Source organism: Salvelinus sp. IW2-2015, linkage group LG6.1, assembly GCF_002910315.2.
Source record: "Salvelinus sp. IW2-2015 linkage group LG6.1, ASM291031v2, whole genome shotgun sequence".
Lineage (NCBI taxonomy): Eukaryota > Metazoa > Chordata > Actinopteri > Salmoniformes > Salmonidae > Salvelinus > Salvelinus sp. IW2-2015.
In genome coordinates this window covers 24795081-24821973 of record NC_036845.1, presented here as the reverse complement: position 1 = coordinate 24821973, position 26893 = coordinate 24795081, and the positions used below count along the sequence as shown (strand labels likewise).

At 43.7% G+C, this 26893-nt stretch overlaps 1 protein-coding gene across 1 annotated transcript in view; it reads right to left on the bottom strand.

Moving 5' to 3' along the window:
- Positions 1–26893, bottom strand: part of aff2 (AF4/FMR2 family, member 2) — a 178974-nt gene that overhangs the window by 87386 nt on the left and 64695 nt on the right. Inside the window, exon 4 of the mRNA XM_070444094.1 lies at positions 13743–13787. Within this exon, the coding sequence (XP_070300195.1) occupies positions 13743–13787 (45 nt within the window). The remainder of the gene's footprint in view (positions 1–13742; positions 13788–26893) is intronic.

The following is a 26893-nucleotide window of genomic DNA, read 5'->3' as shown; positions in this document are numbered from 1 at the left end:
TACAGCTGCACCATCGAGAGCATCCTGACCGGTTGCATCACCGCCTGGTATGGCAACTGCTCTGCATCTGACCGTAAGGCACTACAGAGGGTAGTGCATACGACCCAGTACATCATTGAGACCAAGCCTCCTTCCAACCAGGACCTGTACACTAGACGGTGTCAGAAGAAAGGCCAAAAAATTGTCAAAGACTCCAGTCACCCAAGTCATAGACTGTTCTCTCTGCTACCGCACGGCAAGCAGCACCGGAGCGCCAAGTCTAGGAACAAAAGGCCACCCCCATTTGTTTTTTTACACTGTTGCTACTCGATGTTTATTATCTATGCATAGTCATTTCACCCCTACCTACATGTACAAATTGCCTCGACTAACCTGTACCCCAGCATATTGACTCGGTACAGGTACCAGCTGTATATGATCACTCGGCTACGCATACCTCTCCCTAACGTCAATATGCCTTGTCCATTGCTGTTTTGGTTAGTGATTATTGTCTTCTTTCACTGTAGAGCCTCCAGCCCTGCTCAATATGCCTCAGCTAACCCTCTTGTCCCACCCCCCACACATGCGGTGACCTCACCTGGTTTAATTGATGTCTCTAGAGACAATATCTCTCTCATCTTCACTCAATGCCTAGGTTTACCTCAACTGTATTCACATTCTACCATACCTTTGTCTGTACATTATGCATTGAATCTATTCTTCCGCACCCAGAAACCTGCTCCTTTTACTCTCTGTCCCGAATGTACGAGACGACCAGTTCTTATAGCCCTTAGCCGTACCCTTATCCTACTCCTCCTCTGCTCCTCTGGTGATGTAGAGGTTACTCCAGGCCCTGCAGTGCCTAGCTCCACTCCCATTCCCCAGGCCCTCTCATTTGTTGACTTCTGTAACTGTAAAAGCCTTGGTTTCATGCATGTTAACATTAGAAGCCTCCTCCCTAAGTTTGATCTATTCACTGCTTTAGCACACTGCCAACCCGGATGTCCTAGTTGTGTCTGAATCCTGGCTTAGGAAGGCCACCAAAAACCCAGAAATTTCCATCCCTAACTATAACATTTTCCGTCAAGATAAAACTGCCAAAGGGGGCGGAGTTGCAATCTACTGCAGAGATAGCCTGCTGAGTTCTGTCTTACTATCCAGGTCTGTGCCCAAACAATTTGAGCTTCTACTTTTAAAAATCCACCTTTCCAGAAACATGTCTCTCACCGTTGCCGTTTGTTATAGACCACCTTCTGCCCCCAGCAGTGCTCTGGACACCATATGTGAATTGATTGCTCCCCATCTATCTTCAGAAATCATGCTGTTAGGTGACCTAAACTGGGACATGCTTAACACCCCAGCCACCCTACAATCTAAGCTTGATGCCCTCAATCTCACACAAATGATCAATGAACCTACCAGGTACAACCCCAAATCCGTAAACACAGGCACCCTCATAGACATCATCCTAACCAACCTGCCCTCCAAATATACCTCTGCTGTCTTCAACCAGGATCTCAGCGATCACTGCCTTGTGTCCGTAACGGGTCTGCGGTCAAACGACCACCCCTCACCACTGTCAAACGCTCCCTAAAACACTTCAGCGAGCAGGCCTTCCTAATCGACCCGGCCCGGGTATCCTGGCAGGATATTGACCTCATTCCGTCAKTAGAAGATGCCTGGTTATTCTTTTAAAGTGTTTTCCTCACAATCTTAAATAAGCATGCCCCATTTAAAAAAGAATTAGAACCAGGAACAGATATAGCCCGTGGTTCACTCCAGACCTGACTGCCCTTGACCAGCACAAAAACATCTTGTGGCGTACGGCATTAGCATCAAATAGCCCCTGCGATATGCAACTTTTCAGGGAAGATAGGAACCAATATACACAGGCAGTTAGGAAAGCAAAGGCTAGCTTTTTCAAACAGAAATTTGCATCCTGAAGCACAAACTCCAAAATGTTCTGGGACACTGTAAAGTCCACGGAGAATAAGAGCACCTCCTCCCAGCTGCCCACTGCACTGAGGCTAGGAAACACTGTCACCACTGATAAATCCAGAATAATTGAGAATTTCAATAAGCATTTTTCTACGGCTGGCCATGCTTTCTCCTGGCGACCCCAACTCTGGTCAATATCCCTGTACCCCCCACAGCAACTTGCCCAAGCCTCCCCCATTTCTCCTTCACCCAAATCCAGATAGCTGATGTTCTGAAAGAGCTGCAAAACATGGACCCCTACAAATCAGGAGGGCTAGACAATCTGGACTCTCTCTTTTTTAAATTATCTGCCGAAACGTCTGAGATCCCCAAAGATTGGAAAGCTGCCGTGGTCATCCCCCTCTTCAAAGGGGGAAACACTCTAGACCCAAACTGCTACAGACCATGTGTATGTGACAAATAAAATTTGATTTGATTTGATTTGACCTATATCTATCCTACCCTGCCTTTCTAAGGTCTTTGAAAGCCAAGTTAACAAACAGATCACCGACCATTTAAAATCCCAACGTACCTTCTCCGCTATGCAATCTGGTTTCCGAGCTGGTCATGGGTGCACCTCAGCCACGCTCAAGGTGCTAAACGATATCATAACCGCCATCGATAAGAGACAATACTGTGCAGCTGTATTCATCGACCTGGCTAAGGTTTTCGACTCTGTCAATCAACCACATTCTTATCGGCAGACTCAACGGCCTTGGTTTCTCAAATGACTACCTCGCCTGGTTCACCAACTACATCTCAAATAGAGTTCAGTGTGTCAAATCGGAGGGCCTGTTGTCCGAACCTCTGGCAGTCTCTATGGGGGTGCCACAGGGTTCAATTTTTGGGCCAACTTTTTTCTCTGTATACATCAATGATGTCGCTCTTGCTGCTGGTGATTCTCTGATCCACCTCTACGCAGACGACACCATTCTGTATACTTCTGGCCCTTCTTTGGACACCGTGTTAACTAACCTCCAGACGAGCTTCAATGCCATATAACTCTCCTTCTGTGGCCTCCAACTGCTCTTAAATGCAAGTAAAACTAAATGCATGCTCTTCAACCGATCGCTGCCCGCACCTGCCCGCCTGTCCAGCATCACTACTCTGGATGGTTCTGACTTAGAATATGTGGATAACTACAAATACCTAGGTGTCTGGTTAGACTGTAAACTCTCCTTACAGACTCACATTAACCTCCCTTGGGTAGGGGGCAGTATTTTCACCTCCGGATGAAAAGCGTGCCCAAAGTAAACTGCCTGTTACTCAGGCCCAGAAGCTAGGATATGCATATAATTGGTAGATTTGGATAGAAAACACTCTAAAGTTTCTAAAACTAAAAATAATGTCTGTGAGTATAACAGAACTTACATGGCAGGCGAAACGGCGAGGACAAACCATCCAGGGGGAAAAAAATTGAGGTCATAGGATTTTCCAATTGTTATGTATGGGATACCCTATTTATGAGGAACCTGGTTGCAGTTCCTATGGCTTCCACTAGATGTCAACAGTATTTAGAAATTGTTTGATATTTTTCTTTTGAGAAATGAAGAAGTAGTGCTTTTCATTGTAAGAGTCACTCCAGGTGGACTCTACTGTTTTGGTGCGTGTGAACTGGAGCGCGCTTCAGGTTGTTTTTTCCCAGTATTTTATTCCATCTTAAATTTTATCGATTATTTACGTTTTAGGGTACCTGAGGTTGGATTAGGAACGTTGTTTGAAATGTTTGGACCAAGTTTACAGGTAACATATTAGATACTTTGTAGGCATGTTGGGCGAGTTGAAACCGGTGTATTTCTGAATCAAACGGGCCAAATAAAGAAGAACATTATCGAACAAAAGGACCATTGGCGATGTTTCTGGGACATTTTGGAGTGCCAACAGAAGAAGATCTTCAAAGGTAAGGCATTAATTATATCGCTATTTCTGACTTTTGTGGCGCACCTGCCTGGTTGAAATATGATTTTCATGTGTCTGTATGTGGGGCACTGTCCTCAGATAATCGCATGGTTTGCTTTCGCCATAAAGCCTTTTTGAAATCTGACACAGCGGCTGGATTAACAAGAAGTTAAGCTTTATTTTGATGTAACACATATATTTCCAAGAATGTAAAAAATTTGAATATGGTATTTTTTTATTTCGCGCTCTGCAATTTCACCGGATGTTAAGCATCTCCAATCCAAATTTAAATCTAGAATCAGCTTCCTTTTTTGCAACAAAGCATCCTTCACTCATGCTGACAAGCATACCCGTGTAAAACTGACTGTCCTGCCAATCCTTGACTTCAGCGATGTAATTTACAAAATAGCCTCCAACACTCTACTCAGTAAATTGGATGCAGTCTATCACAGTGCCATCCGTTTTGTCACCAAAGCCCCACCACTGCGACATGTATGCTCTCGTTGGCTGGCCCTCGCGTCATGTTCGTCGCCTGACTCCAGGTCATCTATAAGTCTTTGCTAGGTAAAGCCCTGCCTTATCTTAGCTCACTGGTCACCATAGCAGCACCCAACCGTAGCACGCGCTCCAGCAGGTATATTTCACTGGTCACCCCCATAGCCAATTCCTCCTTTGGCCGCCTTTCCTTCCAGTTCTTCCAAAAATCACTGAAGCTGGAGACACATATCTCCCTCACTAACTTTAAGCACCAGCAGTCAGAGCAGCTCACAGATCACTGCACCTGTACACAGCCCATCTGTAAATAGCCCATCCAACTTCCGCATACCCATTCTGTTATATATATATATATACGTACATATATATATTTTTTTCTCCTTTGCACCCCAGTATCTCTACTTGCACATTCGTCTTTTGTACATCTATCACTCCAGTGTTTAATTGCTAAATTGTAATTATTTCGCCACTATGGCCTATTTATTGTCTACCTCCCTTATCTTACCTCATTTGCACACACTGTATATAGACTTTTTCTCTATTGTGTTATTGACTGTATGTTTGTTTATTCCATGTGAAACTCTGTGTTGTTGTTAGTGTCACACTGCTTTGCTTTATCTTGGCCAGGTCGCAGCTGTAAATGAGAAAATGTTCTCAACTAGCCTACCTGGTTAAATAAAGGTGAAATAAAAATAAATAAATAAAAATATAGCCTCGACCTTTTTACTTTTWGATTWTTTTTTTTTACTTTAGTTTATTTGGTATATATTTTCTTAACTCTTTCTTGAACTGCACTGCTGGGTACGGGCTTGTAAGTAAGCATTTCACGGTAAGGYCTACACCTGTTGTATTTGGCGCATGTGACAAATAAAGTTTGATTTGAAACACACACAATAAATAAAAGTAGGATATCAGAAGAACACGAGAAAGTAAGATGCTATATATACAGTGGGGCAAAAAAGTATTTAGTCAGCCACCAATTGTGCAAGTTCTCCCACTTAAAAAGATGAGAGAGGCCTGTAATTTTCATCATAGTAACACTTCAAACTATGACAGACAAAATGAGAAAAAAAATCCAGAAAATCACATTGTAGGATTTTTAATGAATTTATTTGCAAATTATGGTGGAAAAATAGTATTTGGTCAATAACAAAAGTTTATCTCAATACTTTGTTTTATACCTTTTGTTGGCAATGACAGAGGTCAAACGTTTTCTGTAAGTCTTCACAAGGTTTTCACACACTGTTGCTGGTATTTGGCCCATTCTCCATGCAGATCTCCTCTAGAGCAGTGATGTTTTGGGGCTGTTGCTGGGCAACACGGACTTTCAACTCCCTCCAAAGATTTTCTATGGGGTTTGAGATCTGGAGACTGGCTAGGCCAATCCAGGACCTTGAAATGCTTCTTACGAAGCCACTCCTTTTTGCCCGGGCGGTGTGTTTTGGATCATTGTCATGCTGAAAGACCAGCCACGTTTCATCTTCAATGCCCTTGCTGATGGTAGGCTTTGTTACTTGGGCCCAGCTTTCTGCAGGTCATTCACTAGGTCCCCCGTGTGGTTCTGTGATCATTTTGACCCCACGGGGTGAGATCTTGCGTGGAGCCCCAGACCGAGGGAGATTATCAGTGGTCTTGTATGTCTTCCATTTTCCACCATAATTTGCAAATAAATTCATAAAAATCCTACAATGTGATTTTCTGTTTTTTTTTTCTCATTTTGTCTGTCATAGTTGAAGTGTACTATGATGAAAATTACAGGCCTCTCTCATCTTTTTAAGTGGGAGAACTTGCACAATTGGTGGCTGACTAAATATTTTTTTCCCCACTGTACCTGCGTATACTCTCCACTACACTATTGTGTGTGTGTGATAGAAGCAGAGAGAGATAGGTTGTGAGCTTGCAGAGGGTGTCATCTTTCAGTGAGTATATGAGTGAGTATGCCCAAGATCACAGCTTGACACACACACCACACACACACACACACACACACACACACACACACACACACACACACACACACACACACACCACACACACACACACACACACACACACCACACACACACAACACACACACACACACACTGTCCACACACACACACACACACACACACACACACATCAGTTGAGCTTTCTCCTAATTTATTAAATACAGTCCATACACTCTGTCTCACACAACACTTAAATTAACATGATTGCACAATCTGATTTGGGTCTGTTTTGAACTTGGGAGGGTCAAATGAAAATAAACACCTCTGTCTTTATCTGTCAGACTGAACTTTATCCCGAATATAGATACTCACATTTCAGAGTTGCACAATGTGTCAATTAAATATTATGATCTAGAGTATCAAATTAAAACTGTGTACTTGGATATCCCTACGAAGATCAAGACAACATAAGCAATTGGTTTTCACTGTGTGGTTGAACACGTTTGTCAGAGTAGCAGTTATCAAACCCACTATCCATGTCTGGAAGTAAACAACAACATTCTTGGCTAATAATATTACAATCTCACATACTTAGAAATTTCACTAAGTTAACCTTATTTTCCCCCCAACAACACCGATATTACTGCCGTCTGGGAGACACACATGATCCATTAATTTGTGTGAGATGCAGTTAGGGCAGTGGGGAGCTTGGCTGATCCCTCGCAAGGCTTTGAGTTGCAAATTAAATGTATTAAAAGCAGCCGAGCATGGCTCCCAAACCAAACAGGGCTATCGAAATACAGCAGAGCAAGGGTCACCAACTGTTTAGTCTCTCACCCTTGTGACAACAGGACAGACCATTGGTTAAAACCTATGTGTGTTTAAATAAATACACACTGGAATAATAGTCTAAGCCGACCATCTTCTAAAACGCTTTGGTCTAGGGATGGATTGTTTTGTCTTTCTTTAAATATTGGAGGTACAGAGGCAAGAAAATGTATGTGAACCCTTTGGAATTACCTGGATTTCTGCATAAATTGGTCATCAAATTTAATCTGATCTTCATCTAAGTCACAACAATAGACAAAAATAGTATGCTTAAACTAATAACACACTAATTATTGTATTTTTGTTGTTTATATTGAATACATCATTTAAACATTGTAGGTTGGAAAAAGTATGTGAACCCCTAGGCTAATGACTTCTCCAAAAGCTAATTGGAGTCAGGAGTCAGCTAACCTGGAGTCATATCAACGAGATAAGATTAGAGATGTTGGTTAGAGCTGCCTTGCCCGATAAAAAAACACTCACAAAATTTGAGTTTGCTATTCACAAGAAGCACTGCCTGACGTGAACCATGCCTCGAACAAAAGAGATCTCAGAAGACCTAACATTAAGAATTGTTGACTTGCATAAAGCTGGAAAGGGTTACAAAAGTATCTCTGAAAGCCTTGATGTTCATCAGTTCACGGCAAGACAGATGGAGAAGGTTCAGCACGGTTGCTACTCTCCCTCGGAGTGGCCATCCTGCAAATATGACTGCAAGAGCACAGTGCAGAATGCTCAATGAGGTTAAGAATAATCCTATAGTGTCAGCTAAAGACTTACAGAAATCTCTGGAACATGCTAACATCTCTGTTGATGAGTCTACGATACGTAAAACACTAAACAAGAATGGTGTTCATGGGGAGGACATCACGGAAGAAGCCACTGCGGTCCAAAAAAAACATTGCTGCACTTCTGAAGTTTGCAAAAGTGCACCTGTATGTTACACAGCCCTACTCGCAAAATATTCTGTGGACAGATGAAACTACACTGGAGTTGTTTGGAAGGAACACACAACACTATGTGTGGAGAAAAAAAGGCACAGCACACCAACATCAAAACCTCATCCCAACTATAAGGTGTGGTGGAGGGAGCATCATGGTTTGGGGCTGCTTTGCTGTCTCAGGTCTTAGACAGCTTGCTATCATCGGCAGAAAAATTAACTCCCAAGTTYATCAAGACATTTTGCAGGAGAAAGTTAGGCTATCTGTTCGCCAATTGAAGCTCAACAGAAGTTGGATGATGCAATAGGACAACGACCCAAAACACAGAAGTAAAGCAACAACAGAATGGCAACAACAGAACGGCTTCAACAGAAGAAAATACGCCTTCTGGCGTGGCCCAGTCAGAGTCCTGACCTCAACCCGATTGAGATGCTGTGGCATGACTTGAAGAGAGCAGTTCACACCAGACGTCCCAAGAATATTGCTGAACTGAAACAGTTTTGTAAAGAGGAATGGTCCAAAATTCCTCCTGACCGTTGTGCAGGTCAGATCCGCAACTACAGAAAACGTTTGGTTGAGGTTATTGCTGCCAAAGGAGGGTCAACCAGTTATTAAATCCAAGGGTTCACATACTTTTCCCACCCTGCACTGTGAATGTTTACACAGTGTGTTCAATAAAGACATATACATATAATTGTTTGTGTGTTATCAGTTTAAGCAGACGGTGTTTGTCTATTGTTGTGACCTAGATGAAGATCAGATCAAATTTTATAACCAATTTATGCAGAAATCCAGGTATTTTCAAAGGGTTTGCATACTTTTTCTTGCCAMTATATGTCCAATCCCAATCTGGGTCTGGGTTACTCTTATTGTCCTGTGGTGTTATACAGTCTGTGGTGTAGCCCACAGTATCGTATGCACTTGTCTCTCATGTCATGTGGTTTAACAGATCAACTTCTCCTATTAATGCACTCAGACAGACCCATCACACAGGMGCATGATCTACTGTTGAACTGTCAGCCACAGAGATAAAGATGCATATGGACAACATCTCTCTATCTAATCCTTTTCATTTATATCACTCATCTCTCTATCCCTCTATCACTCCATCCCAAATTCCCCAGAGTAACACAGTGACCCTGTTGAGTTCATGACATGTTTTAACTACATCTCAATAAGATGAGGAAATGAAAGTCTGTGTGTGTAGAGAGCCAAGTTTGTGGATCAGGTCATTTATTGAGGTCTGTTGTTTATAATGCCTCTGGTTTATAGAGTTCATTTCCTTCTAAACGTTGGCTTGGCCTCCTCCTCCTCTCTCTCTATGGAGCGAGTGACATCAGCCGGGTCACCTCCCGGGGTGCCGAGAGGAGAGCGGGTGGAGAGCAGGGGGGGTCGGAGGGTGGAGGTAGACAGATGAGGTGCTAGGAATATGATCCTGCCACCTCGGCGATAATGTTGTATATGAAGTATTACCTTTCAGATGGCCGTGCATTGTGCTATCAGGGTGGAAAGTTACCGCAGGTTTTGATGAATCTGCAGCTTTCCTGTTCATCAGCAACGGTGAAGGAGAACACATGCCTGCTATTTATAATATACCACACAGATGCACACAAGCACGCATGCACAAGCACACACCACGTGCACAGTGCAGATAGGCGAGGGAACCAAAAGCTCACTTTCTAATCAGTTTAGATCATTTTTCTAAGCATACACCATCTGTTTACCTGGAGTCTTTGATAATATTTTCATGTGCTAAATATTTGAAATGTTTGTCACATTTCTTTCAGGAAAATGATTGGCTGTTAAATCATTAATACTATTGCAAAAAAATATACTTTACTTCCCCACAGAGATAAATCACTATGGGGCTATACTGTTTTGGCAATCTCTCACAAGTGCCCACAGTTGAGGTGGAAAAATTATCATKGGATATTGACATCCTCAGTTGATCAGAGCTTTGTGTACAAACTCCAGGCCATTGAATAATCTGATCCATTGCCATTGGTCACAGAAAGTCACACAGGCTGTCACAACAGAGGTTTGAAAGGCAATAGGGCTGAGAGGCCCACCCAGAACAGGCTTCCACTCCCCCTTGTTATGTTCTGTCTGAGAAGAGAGAGAAGAGAGAGAGAGAGCGAGAGAGGAGATAGAGAGGGAAGAAAAAGAGTGAGTGAGAGAGAGAGGAGAGAGTTAGAAAGAGAAAGACAGAGAGAGAGAGAGAGACAGAGAGAGCAGGCGGGCAGCAGCCGATACATAGTGGCAGACTGTGTCACGCAGGGAGAAGTACCTGTCATTATTCATGCTGGGCCTGGTGTGTGTGTGTGTGTGTGTGTGTGTGTGTGTGTGTGTGTGTGTGTGTGTGTGTGTGTGTGTGTGTGTGTGTGTGTGTGTGTGTGTGTGTGTGTGTGTGTGTGTGTGTGTGTGTGTGTGTGTGTGTGTGTGTGTGTGTGTGTGTGTGTGTGTGTGTGTTGCCAGCATGTTCGCCTGACATGCTGTCTAAATAAGCCATCCACAGTGTGGATACAACAATGGCCACCTCATGTGCTTTTTAATGAATGCACCCATCCCTCTGGCTTTTGTTGTAGATTTAAAAAAAACTCATACATCAAGCATAATACATGGAAGAGCAGGTCTGGAGCCCTTCTATTGGAAATAACCATGCAATGCTATCCTTATGAATGTAGTGAATAAATGCTGTATATTGAATGATATGTACATTACATAAGTTGTATAATTATAATAAAAAATTAATTACAATGTAATAATTACATTATGTTTGTAAACTTGACATTTGCCTTTCTAATCCTATTCAATTCGAGGTCAAAATATTGGATAACTGAAATAGATACAAAAATGTTTGCCTGTGTACGTCATAAATGTTCCTCTCGTTGAGAAATGTAATCATCTGTATCTGAGGGGGATGAATCAACCGTTTCTGATCTATCGGTGCTTCACCTGACGCCACCCAAGAGAATAAACTTTGAAAATCCCGGTTAGATACTGTATGAGCAAAGAGAATATTATCCCTTTAAGATATGCACTTAAGAGATCAGGGACTTTTTAAGTGGTCCACATGATCTGGGTGCTTGTCAATAGCAGAGGATTGGAGCTTGGTATCTCTATTTGTTCCATTAGCTCATTTTCCAAGTATGAAGAGTGTCATTCATAGGCACCTCACGTCTTAGACATTCTGATCTTTCAAAAAATGTCTCAGCTGAAATCCTGTCTTTTGACGTTCCAGCCAGTGAGTGATGAGTAAGTGAACTTAGAGAGGCTTGCTAAAGTGGCAGCAGTTCACAGTGTGAGGATTTGAAAAGGCTGCGGCGGTATTAGAATCTCCCAGGCTGCTCTGCTCCTCTCCTGTGAGTCTGAGTGACTCCTGAGTCACKGCTGTGAATCACTCCTCTCTCCATGTCTTTCTCCCTCCCTACTGTAGCCAGCAGTGTGGCATTGACGCCACATGGCAGCGTGGCTCTCTCTCTTACAAACTCAGCTTCGCCTCGCTAGGCCCCACCATCATGACTCACTCCACCTGATGGCCATACTGCCAGTTGCCCGGCAACTATTATTTGACATCATCACCCTCCCAGAGGGTTCCCATGTTTGACAGGTCCACATAACTCAGCCGTTCGGTCGTTCGGTTGGTGGAAGTGCGTAGTCCTCCACTGGTTACCGTGATGTCTACTGTACTGCCGTTGCCTGAGGCAGTGGAGAGGCTGCAGGGGTTCATGACTGGAGGTCAGTCGTCACGGTAATGCAGTGGCTGGGCTAGTACCAAACACACTGCATCCCCCTTAGCCATACAAGGGTATCAATGAGCGTCCCTGACTCACTGTCATAACCGCTAGTGCGGGTTGACTCATAACCTGCAGTCCCCACAGATATATCCACGGGTGGGTGGGTTTAGGGTAATTCAATATTGTGTGGGTGGGTGGTTGAAGGGTGGGTGGATGGGTGGCGGGGTGGTTGAATAAAGAGAAAAGAATACCTTTTATTTATATAAATGTATCATTCTTGTGGAATCTCTAGCTATAGGCTCCATTGAGATTTTCCTTCATTATTTTTATCTGGCATTAGTGTGTAAGCCTAAGCTTTAGGGCCTAACTGTACGCGGGCCAAATACTCTACAAGCCAATCGCCAAATGCTTTTGGGAACTGGGTAGAAAAAGTTTACATTGGCAAAAAAGACAATGTCAGAGCTTAACTCAAAAAGCTGCGAAATTAAGAGGGAGGGCCAGAAAAGTAACGTTTGGGAAAGATGATAGCAGTGCTGGCTATGTTATGTGTGATGATTGTGTTGGAACTATACAAATTCGACAGTCCCAAGACGGGGACTTCAAACAGGCCTATGGCATGTCAAGGGAGCTGTAGCTTACTGTTCAGATGGGTTAAATGTAAACTGAAATCTGGACACTGACTGTAGGTCTATAACCTCTCAAATAGCCTTAATATTAACTCCTGCAGGATTAAGCATTACTTGCAGTACAATTATGTTCAATTTTGACTCAGGAACTAGAGTGGAGAAATATGATTTCTTTCTTCCAGCGTCTTGAGAGAATGCGAATGTGCAGTTATACAGTATTCCGTCTGTAGAGGTGCTATCTTTCTCAGCATCATAAAATCTGTTCGAATTTCAACCACATAAAATATGCATACAAGCCCAACTGAAATCTTATCAGAAACATGTTGGGTCGTTTTCACAACCTTCTATTTCCTTACAACCGGTCAAACTGATGTTATTTGGGAATTTTGAACAGAAAATCTTTCTAGTTTTTTGGGGGGTTCTTGCATTTTCCTCCTCTAAACATATTTGCTCCGTGAAAGAAGCAGAGATGACAGAGAGAACTTTACCAAAGTCAATAAGACTGAAGCATTCATTCTATCAATTTATGACATTATTCTGGTGAGCAAGGGTTTATTTAGCAACGTATAATGACAGAAGAGAAGCCCCATGCATCTAATTACAAGCAGAAACATTTGTAAAATCAGGCAAAAATAATCCTGCATTCCCTGTTAAAAAATTGTTCTGTAGCCTACAGCACATTTTCTATATTAGCGGTTTAGAGTTCGGGTGTGGGCCTCAGTTTTTAACTTTATCACATATAGTCGGGTGGTTGCGGATGGGTAATTGCAATCGCGGGTGGGTGCGGGTGGACATACAGCTGACCCGCGCACCACTAATGACCGCCCCCTGCACTAAAGCCCAACCAGCATCTCTATTCACTCTGGTCTGTCACTCTGTGACCTGTATGTCACTCTGGAGCCAATCAGCACCTGCTACAAAGGTCAAAGTTCACCGAAAAGGCAGCCAATATGTTTGCATCTAAAAAGGCAATTCCTTTTTCAGTTCATATGGTCCCAGCGCACGTTAYATTCAAATTCTGTACAGGCTATTAAGCACAGAATTGATTTCTAAACAAAAGACTGTGTCTCTGCGTGCAAGAAGGTCAAAGCGCTTTACACACACCAAGGATCTAAATTTGCCTGGCTGCATTCACCCTTGATGATTTTTATCAGATTTGTATTGGAATACAAGGGCCCATTATAGTAAGATCACAGAGGCTTTTCTCTTTTCTCCCTGCCTGGGAGCCCCAGTCCCTGGATGGAAAAGTGGCTTTGTGTGCAAACAGTAGCTGAGGCGTAACCAGGTGTAATTAACGGAGGCCAGAGAAAGGAAGTGAATCTCACTTACCCGTAGAATCTCCTCCACACAGCTGGAGTCACTGGACAGGCTGACCTGCACACACACACACACACACACACAGAAGAAAAATACTTGTTAGGGAGAGGAAGAAAAGACAACAAAAGATAGTTTCAAAGTAGCCAAAAGGTTCTGAGAGCGCTTCTGATGTAAAGGGTGAACTGAAGTCCATCTCAACAAAGAATAACAGATAAAATAAAGAAAACCCCCAGAATATTTGATATTTTCATCCGCAGACATAGAAAACACATATCCATATTGAGTGGTATTTATTATTCACAGACAGAGAGGACAAATAGGCCTATCTATTCTCAGTCAGAGAGATGACTGCTAGGGGATGACATCCCTCTTAATGGCTCACAAAGGGTCTACAGGTAATCACACAGTACCAGCCAGCCAACAGCTCACCCCCTCAACCCAGACACACAGCAGACTTGGAGCAGACCAGCACTGCCCCAGACTGGGTCAGATAAATCCTAGGCCTGGAATGGGCCAGGATTGTGTTTTATTTTTATTTCAGAAATCAATACCTCATCTTTTCATTGCATACAGAACGAAGATGCCTGATGTACTCGCAGTAATTGCAATAATGTCAGTATTACAAGTGGAACAAATGACAAGCCATGGTAATGCCATGAGGTCACCATGCAGTCATTGCCAAAGACAAGCTGAACTGATAAAATATTCCAGTTCAATATGCCACCTGGCTCTATACAGTATATAGATCATGTTGGCAAACATGCTAATTGCAGCTCAACAGATAATTACGGAATCTAAGTATAACCTAATACCTCATCACAAACTGATAGAGAGAGTGAGGATTATACTGGATATGGCCAGTTCATAGCAAATCTGACCATAGCAGTGAATCTCCAGTAATGTTGTGTGTGTGTGTGTGTGTGTGTGTGTGTGTGTGTGTGTGTGTGTGTGTGTGTGTGTGTGTGTGTGTGTGTGTGTGTGGTGTGTGTTGGTGTTGTGGTGTGTGGTGTGTGTGTGTAGGCTAACATACAAATGCCACCCACAGAGCCACATGGGACCCTGGATGACTGGCTGGCCCTCACACAGTCTCCTCTGCTCTGCTTTACCTCTGCTCTGGTAGTGGCATCAGCCCACCCCGTGCATGACTGGGGGCATCTTGGCACTGGAAAGGTCAGTGAGTCCGAAGAGAGGGTTAGGGGATTTGGGTAGGGAGGAGGCGTGGGGTGAGGAGTGATGGAGGGAGCAGAGCTGGGCTTTATCCACCTCAGGCTACAGGGAGCTGGGTAGCTACACACAGTAGCATCCCCAAGACGCTCCTTATGCCATGGCTGACCTGTCATGTTCCTCCATCCTCCTTCTACACTACCATCCTCTGACTCTGTTTGACACAATGGTGTGATCTATGCTGCAAAGCTGCTAAACTACATGCAAAGCCTCAGTGGCAATGAGGAGATAAATAAAGATCAAATATACTCAGTAAGATTTTGTAGTTGTAAATGATTGTGATTTAATGAATATGCATCTTTGCAAAGTACCAGCTCCTATTGAATTCTGAGTATCAACAGAACTGAAACCATGACAGAAAGCAATTATAACACACAAAATGGTAGAACGCGTTGTTTAACTATTACATCAAAAAGTGAATTAGTAAAACTATATCTATACTTCACCGGTATTCCTCTCCGGAGATATTAGTGTTTGACTGTTTGTGTCTGTGTGTTTATGAATGAGCCATGCTATACAGTGCCAGTCCACAGCGGAGGGTGTCTGGAGCCATCCTTATTCATCCCAGATCCCACAAGGGGCATTGGAGTCTGTAGGAGCTTTGTAAACAAGCCTCACAGACAGACATAAACTTCCTGTTAGCTCAACCAACAGCACATAATATCCTGTTCCCATAGAAACCAACCAAGTGACTCTAATCAGATGGGTTCTCTACCATTGTCCTGGCTCTGTCTAATATCACTCCATGGTACAGAAGTACAGGGGCACAACTTATTCCAGCCACACCGTCCATATCACCGTCACCTGTGGTGAACCCCATTTAGATTCCAGGCGTGACTCTCGGAGGTGCTCTATGTCTGCCTTGTTCCTCTGCCTCGGGAATGAGAACCAAATGTCAAAGATATAAAGAGGAATCCCAGTTCAGTGACAAACAGTTTAGACCCACTCTGAGAGGTTTGGGCTTGTCGGGATCAAGTCAGATGTGACAGATATCTGGGTTCATATTGCAGAGATTGAAGTTATTGTCATGGTTATGACGCTGGAGCTAATGGAAGTCAGGTGAGGTAAAACACAGAGCGTCAGAGGCAGTGCAGCCGGCTGGTTGCCATAAATTGTGACATTTCAGATAGCATTTGACAAATGTGATTGAACAGACAATGCATTTCCAATGGGTTGAGGAGTGTGTTTACAGACGCATTAAAGCGCGTTAATTTCTCAATATCCCCAAAGTTATTTTGCAAAATGGCTGGAACAGAATTATCCAGCTGAGATCTTATTTCCCAACTCAGGCAGGGTTCTCTGTGTACCTGCCGTTCCAGTCAGATTGAATGGACTTACAAATGATTTCTCTGCGATAGGCAATTTCACCATGTGAATAAAAGCTTTGCAAGATCCCCGTGTTCCAGAATAGCGTGGTTCCATGGGCAATGTAAAATAAAAATGAGATACGCTCTTCAGATGTAATTCTCTACAGTTCCATGTTAAAAATCATTTGTGTGGACAGTGTATGGACTGTAAAGTGTATGCGGGAGAAATCATGAGGGATCGAAAAACACAGAAAATCCACTACTGAATATTGAGCAGCTCAGTGTTACAACCGGTTACAACTCACACGTTTTAATCACACTAAAGCAGTTAATTGTATCTTCACAGTGATGAATTTAACATGCTTGGTGTTTTTCTCACACGGAGATCACTGGAAGTGTCATTAATCTCTCTCCAAGTTATTTTTTTGGCAAGACACGGGTAAATGGAAAAAAAGGGAAGAAAGGATAGAACATTTTTTTGTCAGTCACCTCGTTCTGCAAACTGCAGAATGCTTTCAAGGAAAAATAAGACCAATTGCTTTGAATGATGTGCAGATCCAGGGAATATTGCAGAGGCAATTACTGGGGCAGAAATACGTTTTCTTTGAAATAGCTGTTGAGAAAAGCGTCTGTGCATCAACAACAGATAAGATGTATTAGCCTCATTTTTAAAAACACAGTATCAAAGTTGCACAAGGCTCTGATGCTCTCAGCAACCACTCGAATTGTGCTTAAAAAGTGGAAGAGCAGCTCCAGGAACAAATAGGTAGATTTGAACATGAGACGATAAGCAGAAGCTCACAGAGGGCTTTCTAGCTGTCTATCCTTCTGACGGTGGACGGATGAATAAACAACGGGAAAAACATGATTGATGACAGAAAAAAGGACACACAGATAGACAGGCATATAGTGCAGTCGGCCCATGCCTCAGGGGGATCCTGGTATACACACAAAACCCAAGCGAGATATTAGTCAATTTGAGTCAACATCTTTATTAACAATGAAAAAGGGGGAGGCTTGCAAGCCGAATAACACCATCCCAACTGTGAAGCACGGGGGTGGCAGCATCATGTTGTGGGGGTGCTTTGCTGCCGGAGGGACTGGTGCACTTCACAAAATAGATGGCATCATGAGGTAGGAAAATTATGTGGATATATTGAAGCAACATCTCAAGACATCAGTCAGGAAGTTAAATCTTGGTCGTAAATGGGTCTTCCAAATGGACAATGACCCCAAGCATACTTTCAAAGTTGTGGCAAAATGGCTTAAGGACAACAAAGTCAAGGTGTTGGAGTGGCCATCACAAAGCCCTGACCTCAATCCTATAGAAAATTTGTGGGCAGAACTGAAAAAGCGTGTGCGAGCAAGGAGGCCTACAAACCTGACTCAGTTACACCAGCTCTGTCAGGAGGAATGGGCCAAAATTCACCCAACTTATTGTGGGAAGCTTGTGGAAGGCTACCCGAAATGTTTGACCCAAGTTAAACAATTTAAAGGCAATGCTACCAAATACTAATTGAGTGCATGTAAACTTCTGACCCACTTGGAATGTGATGAAAGAAATAAAAGCTGAAATAAATCATTCTCTCTACTATTATTCTGACATTTCACATTCTTAAAATAAAGTGGTGATCCTAACTGGCATAAGACATGGAATTTTTACTTGGATTAAATGTCAGGAATTGTGAAAAACTGAGTTTAAATGTATTTGGCTAAGGTGTATGTAAACTTCCGACTTCAACTGTATATATATAGCTATTGGGCAGTTACGGCAGTGATCCAACACGGCGCTTAAGAAGTCCTTAGGGCATTTGAGATTGAAACCCCCCCGCCCAAGGCTGAACCTAACAATAGAGGGCTAACTCTCATGAGAGAGTAGTTACTGTATCTGAGTGACCCTTTACCCAGCAGAACTATCTCACAGAGATGGGATCAGACACTAACAGACACACAGAGGAACAAGTACAACAGAGGCACTGATGTTTTGCATGAAAATGGAACAAGTTGTCCCAATGAAGTTGTCAGTCAGTAAGGAGCTCTTTGAACTGTCAGATCAACAGAGAGAAAAAACAGTTTCACTTCCTAATTCCCATTTATGCCATGTCACACACAGTAATGGGACAATAAATATTTTTTCAAAATAGTAACATGATTAAATCAACAACCGTACTGATACCTCTGTATTTTAAATTAAAGATGACCTAAACCTCAATCAAATGCAGCCAGTTCATTCTAAATGGACATTCTAATTTCCACCCTGCATACCCCTTTCATTTCTCACTGACATTTCCCAGCAATACCACAATTATAAGGGAAACCGATAGATTGTTCAGTTGCATAGTGGCTCACTAACATGCTCGGTTCCAGCAATTCCGCAGGCCTACTTCCATTCCTCAGGGCATACGCCAATTTTTTTTCTTTCTGAAGGATCGTTATAATCAGGTACTTCATTGAATTCATTGAGCTCCTGACTGATTCGGTTCTCCCTTCTATTCCACATCCTCTGCTTGCCACTGTTTTCCATATTGTTTTATTGTAGGAGCTGGCTTTCACGTTTAATCTGATTTCCACACTTCATTTTCAATGGCTTTTGTGAAGGCACAGCCGGGCTCATCTCTCACGGATACCCCTCCCCCACGCACACACACCTCTCACGCGTTTCAGAACAGCCAGGGCCCCTCTGAAGCATTTAACACGTTTGTGTACTCATCATCAGATGTTTTACTGTACCTGAACACAGCAACAGGCAGCTTAGCTTTAGCTTTATGCTACAGACCGCCCTCAGAAAGATAGTTCTGGAAGGTATTGAGGCACCTCTTAGAGCTCATAGAGGACTTTTTTTCTCCCTCTCTTTTCTTCCCAGGCTTGCTGCTCTGCCCTCTGCCCCATGGGACAGCGCCCTCTGTGTGGGCGTGCTGGGGGTGTGGGTCTGCTGGGGCATGGACACTAACACAGGGAGACACCCAGCTGGGATGAGTGGAGGGGAGGAGACTCCCCTGTCAGGCGCTGCACAGCCCCTGCCACCTCTGCTTAGCGTGATGCCGGCCATGAGGCCAAACAACACTGTGGCAAACTGGCAGGTAGACATACAGACTCACAAAAACAAACAGACAGACATACGGATGGACAGATGGACAGACAGAGTCACTTCACAGACGCATTCAAACACCCAAACATCCAAACACCCAAACAAATAAGATGCACCTATCCTATAGTAAGAAGTAGAGCGCCCTAGGGCTGGGCATGGAGGTAGAGGCCCAGCCTGCGCTCCTGCCACCCCCACAGAATGCACAATCCCTGGGGCTCAGCGTGCAGCCTTGCCTGCCTCTGCCTCAGCCGCCCCCCAGCGCTTACACCACCAAACAGATGGAACAAAGGGACCTAATTACCATGCAAAGCACAACATCCCTCAGATGCTAGTGGAAGCGTGACTACAGGCAGGGGGAACGCTAGCTGGTCCTGCAGGGGAAACCTCCCCCATATGACCACCCAGGCATAAAGCAGAGGACCCAGCCTGGCTTCCCTGCCAGGCAGCCAGGCTGCAGGAAGGGAGATGTGTAATCTCCAGGTACTTTAATTCACTATTAATCTTGGCTTGCTAATCATTCAGCATGATACCCCAAGTGCCTGGAGCTACAGCCAGGCTGAGGCACCGAGCACCACTCCTCTCCTCAAAGGGTAAAGTAATGAGCTCTGCCAGCATTAACAAATGATACAGTAGGAAGACTGGGGATCGTTGAGGAAGAGAGGGGGCAAATGAGGGGAATTATAATGGTTACCCTGGGAGAATTCCAGTCCATCATCTCAAAAAGCTGACCTTTATTGTGGAACGCTAAGTGACGTGTTGTCAGGAGGGGCCAGCATCTGAGAGAGGGGCGTCGTACCACTGTAGGTGTAAAAGCTCCCTCCACAGCAATTAGCTGATGGAGTAAATACACCAGCTGCTGAACCGAGGCCCTCAGGGGCCAGACGCTTAGATCTTCTCATCTCCCACATAGAACGGAAATAGTCTCAAAAACACTACGCCAAAAGTAAAACTCAATTTTACTAACTTTCAGTGCTTAAAGCACAAGCTTAAATCACAGAAGGATTGGCTATGGCCAGAGCGATTCAAAGTGGTAAATTACCTAGGGATCTTTACTCTTAGCAATCTCAAACGAGTGATGCTGTATGTTTCCACACTGCTACTGTGGAGAGTGTGAGTGAGGTCATAAAGTGGGCAGAGCTATAGGCTACCACTAATGAGCAGCAGCAGTATGTTTTACATGCATTCCAATTACGCAGCGCCGACGTCAGCCTAAGTTCCCTCTCTTATCCTAATTATCTGTTACTAATTAAAATTTTGGCTTGGGCTCTGCTAGGGAACGATGTTAACGTAAGTGTTCCTGTCAGTCCAAGAGTAATTTGATTTAGGCCGCGCTGCAGACCAATTAAATATGCTATTTATGCACAGTATGCAAGTCTCCATCTGCGTTTCATCATTATGAGGAGAGAGAGAGAGAGAGAGAGAGAGAGAGAGAGAGAGAGAGAGAGAGAGAGAGAGAGAGAGAGAGAGAGATGGGTAAAGAGGGAAGGATGATGGATAATGTAGAAGGGGCACTCCGGTTCTCCATAGATATAATGATTTAGGGGATCATTCTGGAGCAGACTGCATATGCAAATGATGTGGGTCTGCTCTCAGGGTAGAGGTCAATGTTTGAGAAAAAAAAAAGCAGGGATTGGTAGGAGGATGACTAAATTGAGTATTGTAGGTATAATATGAACTATGTTCACTATAAGCCCCTTCAGTGTTATAACATAAAAGCTATGTTTCAGTAGAGTGTATCCAGGCTGTATCACAACCGGCCGTGATTGGGAGTCCCATAGGGTGGCGCCCAATTGGCCCAGCGTCGTCTGGGTTTGGCCGATGTAGGCCGTCATTGTAAATAAGAATTTGTTCTTAACTGACTTGCCTAGTTAAATAAAGGTTAAATAAAAAATAAAGAGTGCAAGTGTGGCTGAGCAGCGTTTCAAAAATAATTCTCCAAATCTCTGAGCGGTTGCCCTAAACTATTGTTTCAAAAGTTGCACTTGAAAACACTTTTTATTTACTGAATTCTTCAGATTAGAGGTCTTCACAGATCCACCTGTACCCGAAAACCCGAAAACCTGAGCGGGTTCAGATCCAGAATTCTAAATAATTTCACGGGTTTGGGTCGGATCTGATATGATTGTCACGAGTTTTGGGAATGTGTAATTTTAACAGAATTGTCCAGAAGGGCCTGTACAGCTGCAGTCGAGAGAGAAATGTGGAGCAGGATGCGTGTAGCTTGTTGTTGGCCAATCATAAGTAATACAAGTGTCAATAGGCTACAGTCGAAGAGCCTCCGTGGGTGGTAAAAGTTAAGAGATATCTAATCAATGGAAGATGGAATTAAAATGACAGAATTAAAAGTTAAAGGAGAAGGATAGTCTACAACGATCATGAGCCAACAGGTAAGCTGCTACTTAATATTCTGAATGAAGTTGTTGTTATTTGTAAGTGTAGGATGCAAAACATGCACTGCAGCCTAATTAACCTAGCTAGCTATGGTTAGCTAGCTTAACTAGCTTATCCCGGTTTGATGTAGCCATGTAGTCATCAAATATGATTATGTAGCCAGGCCAGGTACTACATAATCATATTTGATGATAAATAACCTAGCTATGGCAGCTATTAGTCTACTATAGCGCCAGTTGGCTTGGTTGGTTGCTGTCTCTCATCTCTCCCTCCCTACTCCCCATGTCACTTGCTCACAGTACGGCCCCTCTCCCGCGTGCTAGAGCGGCACCACTCTCCCTCTTATCAGCTCTGGTTAATAAAGTAGCTTACAATAATAATTTTCTGATGCTTCACTCACTCGGATCGGACCAGGTCTGGATCCGACCAGGTCTTTACAGAACGGGTTTAGTTGTCCTCGGGTCCGTTCGGGACTGGTCTCTATATTTAAAACATTTATTTATGCATATCGGGTCTGAATAGGAAAGCCCTAGGTCCATTTCGGAAAGGGTCCAACTTTTTGCATAAGAATCTCTGCTAAATGACTCGGATGTTATAGGAACGATGCATAGTTAAAACAAGCTTAAGTTCCATCGCTATCGGGATGATATGGCAATCACAGGCAGTTACAAAAGACTACTGTAGCTAATATCAATCGAACTATATAACAATCACATTTAGCTGTCATTAGACTTTAACACACAGCCTTTGTTTCCATATATTTTCCATTTCATTTCACGGTTTGTTTTTAAAGGCGTGAAGCTGCTAAAGTTTTGATTACAGTGTGTAGCTACCTGGGTGCAGGTAAATAAATGGTGCTTTGTTGTGTTCTTAGAGAGTCCTCTGGGGAGAGGAAACCAGGCTGATGAAAGCAAGCCAGTGAGATATAAAATATATGAATGAGGATAGACACAAATGAGCAGAAAACACTGACACACACACTGAGATATTCACTGTCATTTTTGACACACATGAGGAGTTGTATTGTTCTTGCCTTGCTACTCAGATACCTAGACAAATTAACTGTGCAGAGCTGTGGTTGTGAGTTGTCCAGTCATAGTTACAGGTTATAGATTGCAGCTTCACTTTATGAGCCAAATAGAGCATTACATAAACTAGGGGAGAAAACAGAACTTTGGCAAAGGGATAGCCAAACGGGGAGGAGAGAGCTTCAAACATGATGATTGTTCCAAATACCACTAACTAGAGACCAGATTATAGAAATATGGCCCTCACCAAACTGTGATTTACTGCCTACTGCTGTTATTTCTTCCATACATGCAGACACAAACACACAAGCACACACACATGCACACACACACACACACACACACACACACACACACACACACACACACACACACACACACACACACACACACACACACACACACACACACACACACACACACACACACACACACACACACACACACACACACACAACACACACACACCACACACACACACACACACACAATCTTCGCAGCCCAGTTTATAAACAGCATTGAGGGACTTTGAACACTGAGACCACATGGGGTATCGTGTGCACTTGTTTCAGAGGGCATTTGTGTCCGCTGATTTGTCGGCTGTCAAGCCCACATTACTGATGGCTCCTGACTTCAATTAATTTTCATCTAGTGGAGAGGCATAGTGAGAGAGGGAGGGCCACTGTGACACGCACACCACACTGCTCCACATCACTGACTAACCATGTATTCAAATGAGGCTCCCGGGCTCACCCAATGGTTGACTGCTCCCACTGGTCCCACAGTGGAGAGGACAACATAATGACAGGTGAATAACTGTAAATTACATTCTCTACTTTACCTACATTCCAGTCCTCTACCTTTCATTAATGCTCTCCAACTGTGCATCTAACCAACTGTACCTCCAACCTCTTTATACTACTTTATAATCTCTTACCAATCTTTTAAATGTTGTCTTCCCCTCTCCTCCCCCCCATCAACCCTCTAACCACACCACTCCATGACCTCTTGAACCTCCTCTAGTACTCAGCAGCCTCTCTGCCCCAGTCCAGGCCCTGAGCGTAGCCCAGTCAACTCAGCCAGCCCCTCTCTGCCCCAGTCCAGGCCCTGAGCACAGCCCAGTCAACTCAGCCAGCCCCTCTCTGCCCCAGACAGGCCCGTTTGAAAGGCAATAATGTGCTAGATTAGAGGGGAACAAACATTTCATCAGGAACTCTCCAACAACAGGAGCATGAGCAGCGTGGTAGCCAGCCACATGGATGGAGGGCACAGATAAGCTCTGCATTCTCTGCATTCTCACAGTCAACGAAAATGTAATGAGCCAGGGAGCCAGTGGCTGCTGTATCACTGGAATGCAAACACACACACGCACGCACACACACACTCACTCCACACCAACACAAAACAATGTCAGCCAGCCAGCAGTAAATCACATGCAGAAATATGGGCCCTCAGGAATCATTCAGTGCTTGACCTTTGACTTGTTTTTGTCCTTCAGTTATTAATTTAACTTGCACACACTAATGATTTCTCATAGTTTTTTCTTCTTTTTTTGACTGCCCATTTTGGCTTTGTTTCTGTGAATAATTACAATGCTGGATTGATCTCCATAGTAGTGCCCTTTGAGAGCTTTGTGTGTGTGTGCTTATGCGAGTGCTCTGCGTGTGTGTGTGTCTATCCACGCACGTGAGTGTGTTTGCGTGCACCTGTCTGTGCGTGGTGGCACCACAACCAAAATAAAAATTCAACACCCACTTAAGAGATACAGCAGACAAGCTAATGAATAGAGCAGCCTTGAACAACATGATGATATGTATGGGATTCAGCCGGTGAGGACATGCTGTTTCAGTGGAACAATAAACTCAATGAAATTCAAATCAGGCCACTATCATGGACTTGAACTCTTTTAGATACAAAAACATGATAAACTAAGACAATCCCACAGACCCCTAAGTCTCACCTGAGGTCAGCCAGGATCAGGTAGAAACTCATTCAACCATGACAGTACTGAGCTATTGAACCTAGTGTAAATGTTGAATGGATGTGGCTGGAGACCCATATATCCACTTCCAATATGTTTTACTCTTGGGTGAGTTGTAGTTGGAAAATAGGAATTGTTGTATATGGGTCCTGTTCTGTGCTCTATGGTAATCGTTATAGAGGACCTCTGTAAGAGCATGCCAGTGTGCCTGTCGACTGAATCAGGGCACACCAGTAGGACGTGACAGGAGCCTGGCTCTAACCCAAATCTCTCCTGCGTTGACAGATAGCCCAGAGGCCTGTAGCTACAGCACTAACTAATGTATACCAGGATCCCCCTGAGGCATTGTGTGGCGTAAATACCTGCATCTGAAGTCTGCTAGTCACACACAATCACTGACAAACAAACGCTCATCTAGAGAGATACATTCTCTTGTTGACATAGGCAGCATACACACAAAAACAGATACACCCTTACAACCATACAATCCTGGGATCCGGATAAGTGTGTTTACTAAATGACTGAAATGTAAATTCACTCACGTGTGTGCATGCACACACACACACACACACAAAGAGGTACACTTTTGAGGAGTCCAGACAGAACAAGTGGACATCCTGAATGTAAGAATCAACCCTTGAACTGCAGGACAGACAAAGACATCACTTTTTCCCCATTAAGAGCGGCAGTGGTTCAAAGTGACGAGGTGCTGCATTTTTATGGAGAAGATGACAGAAACGCTCAGAGACTACACTATGTTCTTAGGTCATTGTGACGCAGTGTCACTTCGCTGCTATAAAACACAATGGCATTACATCTCTGGCTGATGAACCATCTCCTCTATTTCCTCCGAGGCCTGACTAGAGAACAACTGAGTCTGGAACATGCCCTGTTCTGCTTTCCACGGAATCCCCATTTAGAAGACACTACTCTACCACAGAGGGCATTGTAGTTAAATATCATTACTGTTGCAAATCTAATTTCCCCTCAACACCAACCGCATCAATTAAAATGACCTGCAAGCAGCTAAGACGTACTTTATACCCAGCGAGGACGCTTTCCCTTGCCCTTGTGTAGCTAGCATTTATGCACTGAAGTTGTGTACAATATCTCTGAGATGAGTGTGTAGGCTGTGGATGTATGTGTATCTACAGTAAACTGGAATAAGTAATCAAAAGGACCAGTCTCATTACTAGTGGCTGGCATCCATATATCCACTACTAGGACATAGTCCACTCCTCACATCACAGAATGAGCCCCCCCCCCCCCCCCAACAACCGTCCAACACCCTTCCCCCAACAACATTGTCTGTCTCCCCTCCTAAAGGATTTCTCAAACAGCTTGAGAAGCAGAAATAAACAAATCCAACCCCCTTCGTTTGCATTTTTAATCAGCCGGCCCATGCAGCCTCGGAACGCACGCAGCAGCCACTCACGCTGCCTTCCATCCTTCGCCGAGTGAGGAAGTGTGAAGTCCTTGTTATTCCGAGTATCGGTTACAGTGGAAGTGACACCCATGCTACGACCATATAGAACGCTATCTGCGGGAAAGCAGATAAGAATTTGATTTAACATCCAATTAAAAGGCGTCATTGAAAAATTACTTCAAATAAGCCTTTTATTTTCTTTAATCAGTCTTCGATTCAAGTCTTCCTCGGGCCTGTTCAACCACGAATCGGGGACTCATGAATTTTGATTAAAAAATCTAAGCCCGTTCCTAACCAAAGCAGATTTTTTGTTACAGGGTTTGATAGAAATTTAATAAATCTATGAGCCCCTGCCAGCTCCATTTATCATCCTTTTTCCACCAGACTGGCCCATTATGCCCAGGCAGGATATGATGAGGGAGCCAGCAAACCAAAACTTCAGAGAGGGAGATTGAAAAAGAACTATAATCACCGCTATTGAACCATATAATTGCAATAGAATATGGCTAGCTGAAACATTAGCCTTATTTCTAATGTGTGACATCCTTGTATTTAGTTAAAGCATGGCAGTCATCTAAACACTTCAGTGTGTAGGGGCAGCAGGTAGCCTAGTGATTTGAGCGTTGCTAGATTGAATCCCCCGAGCTGACAAGGTAAAAATCTGTCATTCTGCCCCTGAACAAGGCAGTTAACACGCTGTTCCTAGGCCGTCATTGTA